This window comes from Carex rostrata, chromosome 1 (assembly GCF_964058835.1).
Source record: "Carex rostrata chromosome 1, lpCarRost1.2, whole genome shotgun sequence".
Classification (NCBI taxonomy): Eukaryota; Viridiplantae; Streptophyta; class Magnoliopsida; order Poales; family Cyperaceae; genus Carex; species Carex rostrata.
In genome coordinates this window covers 14921498-14930394 of record NC_135918.1, presented here as the reverse complement: position 1 = coordinate 14930394, position 8897 = coordinate 14921498, and the positions used below count along the sequence as shown (strand labels likewise).

Below are 8897 nucleotides of genomic sequence, written 5' to 3'. Positions count from 1 at the left end.
CAGAAATAAGAAAATTTAGTTCGTTCTTACATAGAGGAATTCACATCCCCTCAGGTTACCGCACTGAGTACAATTGAATCAGACGGTCTAACATTATTCTATTTAACTTGGCACGAATCTCAAAGCAAAAATAATCCTGCCCCCTCTGTCATCCTGAATCCTGATCGGCTGAGAGTAAATCTAAGCCGTCCATTTCAATTGTGTTGAGTCAGGTACCTAGGAGGATACGGATCCTACAAAGAGAAATATTATTTTCTTATTCAAGAAATATGAAATTTTGATTGGTTTTGTAAATTAATATTTAATTTCAAAATAAATTATTATTTATTAAAATATTCAGACTACGTTTACTTACATAAAAAAATTAATTATTATCAATTAATGACCGATTGTTAATGATCAAGCAACCACAATTTAGATCTTAGCTGCCTTATAACAAAAGTGTTAAATTTAATCTAGGTAAATTAGTAATTAGACAATTACTATGAGACTCAAAGCAAAAGTTATTACTGATAATTACAGGCTAACTTATCTATATATAATTAAACTAAGCATCATTGATCATTGACATTTTTATTATATAAAATTATTAAACTAATTTTATATTAAATGAAGAAGTCAATATTCATTTTAAAAATAAATGTTTAAAGTCGGCAGCATTAAACTAAAAATCAAATCAATTAATATAATTTGTTCACACTTATCCATTCGAAGCAACTTATTCCTGAAGCAAATTCTTATACCTTTTTCATGAAATTAAGGAAAAGTAAACTAAAATAATAAAAATAAGGGAAATAATACAATTATTTATTATTGGTGTTGTTGGTGCGGCTCTGGATTTTATTATAATCTTTGGTTTATCTAATATATATTTTTTTGTATTCTAGACTTAAGTGCAAATTATAGATTCTTTTTGTCCTTTGTTTATGACAAAACAAAATATATAGCAGTACGAAAAAAGGAAAAAAAAAGGAAGAAGAATTTTCCTTTTTTGAGGGAATTTGAGTCACTGTTGTCTTCAATGTTTCATTAAAATAATAAAAAAAAATTAGAAAGTAAGTGCGCGGGTCCCAGTTTCTGACTCGCCACATATTTTCGTTTTTGTGCTTGCCACAGAAAATTGGGGTTCACGGAATCACGGCTACACTGTTTAAATGGCTACTTTTTTTTTTAAAGGATAAATGGCTACGTCTTGGTGCGACTATCTAGTTGGTTAAATATATTGACAGAACAATTCTGACATATTGCAGCGCAATTTCATTAGAGACAATTCGACTGATGTGTTACATAAAGTCAAACAAACTCTGTAAATATCCCGCGGTCACGGTACTTCCCAATTTGGTTAAATATATTAACAAACTAAGTTTGTCTTAATACAGCGCATATTCAGTGGAGAACAAGAAAAATATTGCACTAATGTATCACATAAAGTCAAATCAGCTCTGAACATATAAATTTCATCTGCATGATTGCATCCCTGTCTACACTCTACACGGGCAAAGAAAACGACACATTCAATCGAGTCCGTATCCCCTCAGGTACCTGAGACACAATCCAACAAAACATACGGTCTAGATTAATGTCAGCTGATTCAAATTAGATCCAGTGCCTATTGAAGCTGAGGGGTCTGCTTTGAGATTCGTGCCAGTTAAAAAAACGGTCTAGATTTGACACTTGTACCTCAGGTACCTGGGGTGATACGGATTCCATTCAATCCTGGATCACATAAATTAATTAATTAATATCCACAACATAACATACTTAGTATATAGTCCAATTAACAAAAAGTGAAAGTCTTCCTTTATCAAATTATCATCACCACATAAAAGGAGACCCCGAAAAGCTCTCTCCACTTCCCTTCTCACTTTCTCCTCCGCCACACTAACCAATCCAATGAACAGCTTCAACCCGACCACCGGTAAACCCGAACCCATGGGTCCACCAGGTCTCACCCGCTACGGCTCTGCTCCTGGCTCCCTCCTTGCTAGTATAGCTGACTCAGTGATCAACTCTCAAGGGAGGACACATGGCGGTGGCGGTGGTGAGTTCTCTGTCGTCGGATCAGAACCTATGATGAGTCGGTTCTACCCGGGCGATTCGTCTGTTCTGACCTCATCCGATTCAAGCTGCCGGACCGGGTCCTCCACCGATCCACATGGCACAGCGAATGGATCCTACGCCTTTGGAGGGGTCCACTCATTGATCCCTGATTTGAGTGAGTCCCACAAGCCAGTTGTCGTGCCTCCAGCTCCGACGCTTATTCGCCACAGTAGCTCTCCGGCGGGGTTGCTCTCGCATCTTCTCGTCGATCCACAAGGTACGCACATGGAGACCTCTGATTTGCTCTATTGCTTTTTTGTTTTTTGTTTTTGTCTATAGTGGCTGAGGTGTCGATTTTTGATTCGTTAGTCGGAATTGGTATATAGTCAATTAGCGCTAGTTCTGGAAATAATTTCCGTGCGCCTGGACCACAGTCAAAGGATGAGTGTATGTTTGACTTTGACTGAAATCGTAATGGTTCTGGTTCCCTTTTGTGTATATGCTCCTCCTTCCTGGATGAAAAACGTGGGACCCGCTGTGATTTGATGTGTTGCGATCTGATTGGGTATAAACTAGGGAGTTAGGTGCCTGTTTGTGCAAGTGCAAGGGATGTATTAAAAAGTGGTTCTTAATTCTTATGCATTTTTTCTTGAATTCGGATCCTCTGAGATATCTCAAACTTTGAGTGACTTTATGGAAAATCCCAACCGTTTAAATACGTTCTGCACGGATCTCTAAGCACACATAATACTGACTCCCTACATCATCCTATTCGATTGATTCCGTTGTTTTGATATTTTATAAAGAATCAATTTACTTGTTTGGTTCTTTAGAGTTCATATACACATTGAGATCTATATACAAACTATAAGGAGTCAAATTATTTGATTCGGTTCTTTAAAAAATATCTAAAAGAACCGGATCAATAATTATATTTCTTTTAGAGTGAGTCTATGGTAATATGCATATCACGATTTGGCACTGTGCTACGGCTCTATATTTGAGTTTTCAAATCCTAACGGTCGATCGGAACCGTTCATCTTGTTCTCCATATTAATATGTATTTGGAGATCAAGTTTTATATTTTTTGAAATTTTTTTACTATTTTTTTAGATTTATTGAAAATCACTGTTTTTGGATGGTCCAGAATTTTCAGATCAAGTGATTTTCTAAATATCTAAAAAAATAGTAAAAAAATTTCAAAAAATGTAAAATTTGATCTCCAAATACATATTAATATGGAGAACAAGATGAACGGTTCCGATCGACCGTTAGGATTTGAAAACTCAAATATAGAGCCGTAGCACGGTAACAACCCGTGATATGCATAGTACCATAGACTCACTCTTTCTTTTATTACACTTAAAATTTTTTCTTTATCTTTCTCCTTTCCAACAAAATATTTCATATATTTCTAAATATAAAAAATATGCTGCAAAACTATCTGAATTATTTTTTCTTACCATCTTTCCAATAAAATAAATAGAATTAACATATTTTTCAGAAAACAAATATTTTTTTTACCAGGAACGCAGATTTAATTTGCACACCCAGGTCCCAGGATACGGATGTAAATTTAAATTTGTGCTCCCTAAAAGGCAATAACATTTATGGTTATGTCTTTCTAAATGACAGTACAGATTTATTCAAAATCCGTACTTTGGGTGGGTGCAGATTAAATCTGCCTTCATGATAAAAATATAATTTTTCTTAAACTGTTTATTCTTTTTTTTTTTGAAAGATTGTAAGAAAAACAAAACTATCCCTTTTATTAGTGTCGCTTTTGATAGATGAGTTGGGAATAATCAAAAGCAACATCACTTGGTCATGTTCATTGCCTTTTTGGAGTCGCCGCCTCAACTAATTGGTTCAATGTATTTTTAAACTGGATACGAAATCCCACTATTAGCGTCAAACAAGTCTTTCTGAAAAGTTGTGAGCGTGATGTAAGGTTGAAGTAACCAGTAATATTATTCTAATTGGTAGTCACAGTTAGACTTTTATAGTATTATCAGCTTGTGAGCCATGCTTGTTTATTTAATAGAAATATTTAAGTCTTGCCTTGTTATTTTACTTCAATAAAGAATTAATGTATGTTAAACAAAGGAGAGAATATTAAATGTCTAATAACGGTTTTATCTGACAAAGAAGCCCTTTGTTCAAATATTAATTACAATGACCATTAGTTTTGATATTGAAGATCTGTTTGATATAACTTATAATTAATAAATTCATATTTCAATACAAAAGGAAAAAAAAAAAAAACTGAGTGAGGTTATGGTACTACGCATAGCATGGATCCACCCATACTATACATCAGTATTTTCATTTTGGAAGTCCAAACTGTAGATTTTAACAGTTCAACATGATCTTTATATGAAAATATAGTTGGAGAATTGATTCTATTTTTTTTAGAATGTTTTACTAATTTTTTAAGATAGGTTGAAAATTACTAGTTTTGGATGGTTCAGAATTTTTACATTAGGTGATTTTCTACATATTATAAAAATTCTAAAAAATATTAAATTTGATCTACAAGTATATTTTCATCAGAAAATAATGTTGAACTGTTCAACTGTTTTGACTTTAAAAATAAATATATGGATCCACAGTAGGGATCAATCTGCGCTTTGCAAAGTACTATAGCCTCGTAAAGATTTCTTAAATTCTATTAGTTCCAGTGCATTAGATATTTTCAGTTTTGCCTATTTAAAGAAAAGACTTGATATTGATCAGTGGAATCATTGTCACTTCTATATGTAGAGTTTTATTTGCAACACTACCGAATGATATGGACTAAACGCACATCAACCTGTAACAATTGGAATAATTAATGAACTGGTAAATAAAATAAAATAGGTCTTTCTGGCACGAAAGGCATGGGGGGCTACTCTCATGCAACTACTGAGACGGTTGACCTGTTGACAGACAGCAGGATAAGGCCACAATGGAGTTTCTCTCGACAGGATTCTCTGTCGCAGCTCTCAGACATGAGCATCCCTGACATGGGCGAAGGTTCTTGGGCTGAGAACAGTTCTATCTTCTCCAATCACTTGAGCAAGCGTGGCCGGAATGACAGTGATGACTTCATTGCTAGTTTGGGAAACATGGATGAGGTGAGTTTGTTTTATTTCTTATCAAAATTGGGGTAAATATTTTAACAGACCAGTTTTGACTTCATGCAGAGCACAAACCAAATACTGCTCTGTTTTGAATTTATAGTCCGTGGGCTGCATGTAGCCAACACTGCTATGTTAAAATATTTATCCCAATTTTTGTGAACTGTTGGAATGAAATTTAATGGAATGGAAAGGGAGGCATTATGAAACTGCTCTGTTAAAAATTGGGGTAAAGATTTGAACAGAGCAATTTTGACTTCATGCAGCGCTGTTTTCATTCTACAGTTCGTAAGCTGCATGAAGCCAAAACTTCTCTCTTAAAATCTTTATCCCGTTTTTTGTGAACTGTTGGAATGAAATTAGATGGAATGGAAAATGAGGCATTATGAAATGTGGGAGTTTAGAAACAATATAAATCCCAATTGATCACATTAACTAGGAAGAAAAAATAAAAAAGATATGTCACAAAAGTCTCATTAATTGCTGGGGTGATAGTACTGGTAAGAATTCTGTTCTAATAATGGCAAAAATGAAATACTATACAATCTATCTAAAAATTGTGCAGCATTATTTTCCTTCTTTACTTGAGGACAGTATCTTTTTATTTTCAGAACTAACATATCCAGCATTTTTTAATATAAAATGCTATTATTTATGCAGATGTCAAATATGGAGTATATGCAAATGCAGCAGGATGTTGCCACATGTAAGCTTCGTGCGAAGCGTGGGTTTGCTACTCACCCCCGGAGCATTGCTGAGAGGGTTTGTAGTTTCAATGCATTTTTTATTTAATACACTTTTATAATCTAGTTCTGGATTTATTGAGATCTAGTTATACTAACATATTATTGCAGATTGGGAAAGCTGTCACAGTTGACTTGTACTTGGTTGTAGCAGTAATGACTCAACCATAGTTGTAACCATGTTTGAGTGAAAATCTAGCATTTATTGACTAAACTATTCTTAGTCCAATCTAATGTAATCTAATCCAAGACTATCCGATCTGCTTTAAGATCCGTGCACTCAGCTTTAATATCGTGCACTTTCACTTCAATTTTCCTGCACATGGATCTAGAAGCACATAACTCAAAGCGGATCGGATGGTCTTGGAGCCCATTGAATCTCAAGTAGGTCCGATCAGGCCTACTCCGCTCTCAATGCAAAGCAACACTAAATCACATCTAAATCAATCAGTATCAATATTGGGATCCAAATCTTTGATCTGAATTCTCTCTAAAGTATTCATGAACTTGTAGGAGAGAAGAACTCGGATCAGCAAAAGGCTTAGAAAACTGCAAGAGCTAGTGCCGAACATGGACAAGGCATATCTCATTCTCTCTATACAATACAATAAACGACATTTCTTTTTTCTTTTCCATAAAATTGGAGAAGTATTTACCGATTTCTTAAACTTTCTATATGGTTTTTTGTACACAGCAAACAAGCACATCTGATATGTTAGATTTCGCAGTGCAATATATTAACGATCTTCAAGGCCAGCTTCAGGTGTGTTTCTATTCAAATCTAAACTCTACCATGTGATGTATGCTTTACTCCAAATTAAACAATTTCTATACCAAAATACAACAATACACCACTCATCAAAAGATCCAACAGATAACTAATAATTAATATATGGCAAAAGATTTATAATTATATAGTAGATGTATATACTTTTTTTCTTTTCTTTTTTGTAGAAAATAAAAGAAGAACAACAGAAATGCACATGCTCCAACAAAGTTTTATGAGACAGGAACCATCTGATGCATCTCCTCCCCTACTGTTAATAATTAATATAGTAAACACTTAAGAGAAGGTGGATTTCTTAGTGACAAAAATCATGTACTACGTATCATTTATATTTAAGCAACAATTAATTGTCGTCTTCTGTATTTTTATCTCTATTTGCTGTTCTAACCATCTACTAGTGAGCATCTCTAAGTTCCTTTTTGCTGTAAAATTTTTAAGAACATATCTTATTTTATTCCTTTCCTTGATCTCATATATGTCTTCCTTTATGAACTCATCTGTTAATTCCAGAGAATCAGGACTGAGTTTGCGAAAGGTAGGTTCAAAGGAAGAGATTGTTTATAGTAGACCTGCTTAAAACATTGTTAGTTGTTAAACAAATTAAACATTGGTTCATACATCTCACTTAAGGGAAAAAGGGGTAGAATATACACAGCGGACCAAAATCAATTCGGTGCACTAGGTGGAATATAGGGGTCCGCTTTGAGATTTGTGCCAGTTCAAAATGGACGACCGAGATCTCATTCTACACAGTCAGGTATTGCACTGGATCTGAATTCGTGTTCGATGGTTGATGGGTAGTCTACACTTTTTGATTCCAAATTTTGAGTCCGCTTGATTAACGGAGTTTCCAATATAATCAGAATTAAACCTGCTACATCAATTCCATCCGCTCGTTGCTTTCCCATCTGTCTTTCTCATTTTTCTTGAGACTCTGGTTATCCAAAGGTCGAGAGTTTGAGACCTGCTCATAGCAAGCTGCAAAGCTTTTCAGAAAAAAAGATAATATGACACCGTACCACATCATCTTCTTAATGATAGAAAGTGCATGATTGACCCAAGTAGAAAAATTTGGAAAGGTTGGATTGAACCAAAGAAGAAGAAATAATTAATAAACCTAAATATATATTATGTTGGGAGCTAAAAAACCAGACTACAACTCAAAATTTCGAAAACAAGAATCACATTGTTGCATTCTTTGTCTCGGCGCAAATTTGAACTCAGGCCCAAAGTAGAAAATTTGTAGTTGTTAATTGTTTTTCCACTGATCCTTAAAGTGGCGAGCCCAATTTTCACCAAGGGCCCAATTTTTGTCAAGGATCCTCGTGTCAAAGATCTCTCCAGTATTCTTTCCTTGGAACAAAAAAGAGGTGATTTACATAGAAAATTTATAAAATTTTGAATTAATTTAGTGTAAATTCAAGCGGTAAAAAAACAGGTTTATAGAGTTAGACTAACATGCTTTATGATATAAGAGTCATTTCTTACATCAGATTCATATTTTCAATTTTAAAATTCAAACTTCTTAACATGATTTTCATATGAAAATATCATTGAAGGCTGAATATTACATTTTTCATAATTGTTTTACTATATTTTTAGATAGGTAAAAAATCTTTATTTTTAATGATCCATAATATTTTCAAAACAATAAATTTGTATCTATTTAAAAAAAAAATTAAAAGAAGTCTGTGTTAAAAAATAGTAAAATGTTATGTATGAGATTTTGGATCACGATAAAAAAGAAGGGCCCACCTCTGTTCTCTCCCCGAAATATAAGGGGTAGTTATATTTATGCTTAATTTGTGTTCATTCGTTCAATTTTAGAACCTTCTTATAAAAGCAAAATATATTAGCTTTATTAATATATATGCACACACACATACTCTCTGTATCAGAAATTATTATTCTAATTATCCAAGGCTTCAAAGAGGATGTTAGTTTAGTAAGGGTCCTAAGGTAATACACCATGGCATGGAGAAAAAGCAAGATTTACTCTATGGAATATAGTAGATGTGATACCTAATTCAAGTAACTTGCTTTTATTCCATGCCACGGTGTATTACTTAGGGATCCTTACTCCAGTAACTTGCTTTTATCAGCCAACCCGGTAAGTATAGGGGTGCAAACGGATCGGATGGTGGTAAAACCATATCAGTATCCGCTTTTACTTTTCAGATACGGATCGGATATTTGATGGATATGTAA

At 33.9% G+C, this 8897-nt stretch overlaps 1 protein-coding gene across 1 annotated transcript; it reads left to right on the top strand.

The window, feature by feature from the left end:
* The first annotated feature begins 1806 nt into the window (after positions 1–1806).
* On the top strand, positions 1807–7161 carry LOC144560318 (transcription factor bHLH128-like). The gene is made up of 6 exons (XM_078309481.1): positions 1807–2317; positions 4900–5156; positions 5820–5921; positions 6416–6481; positions 6597–6665; positions 6857–7161. The coding sequence occupies exons 1-6, from the start codon at positions 1894–1896 to the stop codon at positions 6905–6907; spliced, it is 969 nt and encodes a 322-aa protein (XP_078165607.1). The 5' UTR covers positions 1807–1893; the 3' UTR covers positions 6908–7161.
* Positions 7162–8897: the final 1736 nt, after the last annotated feature.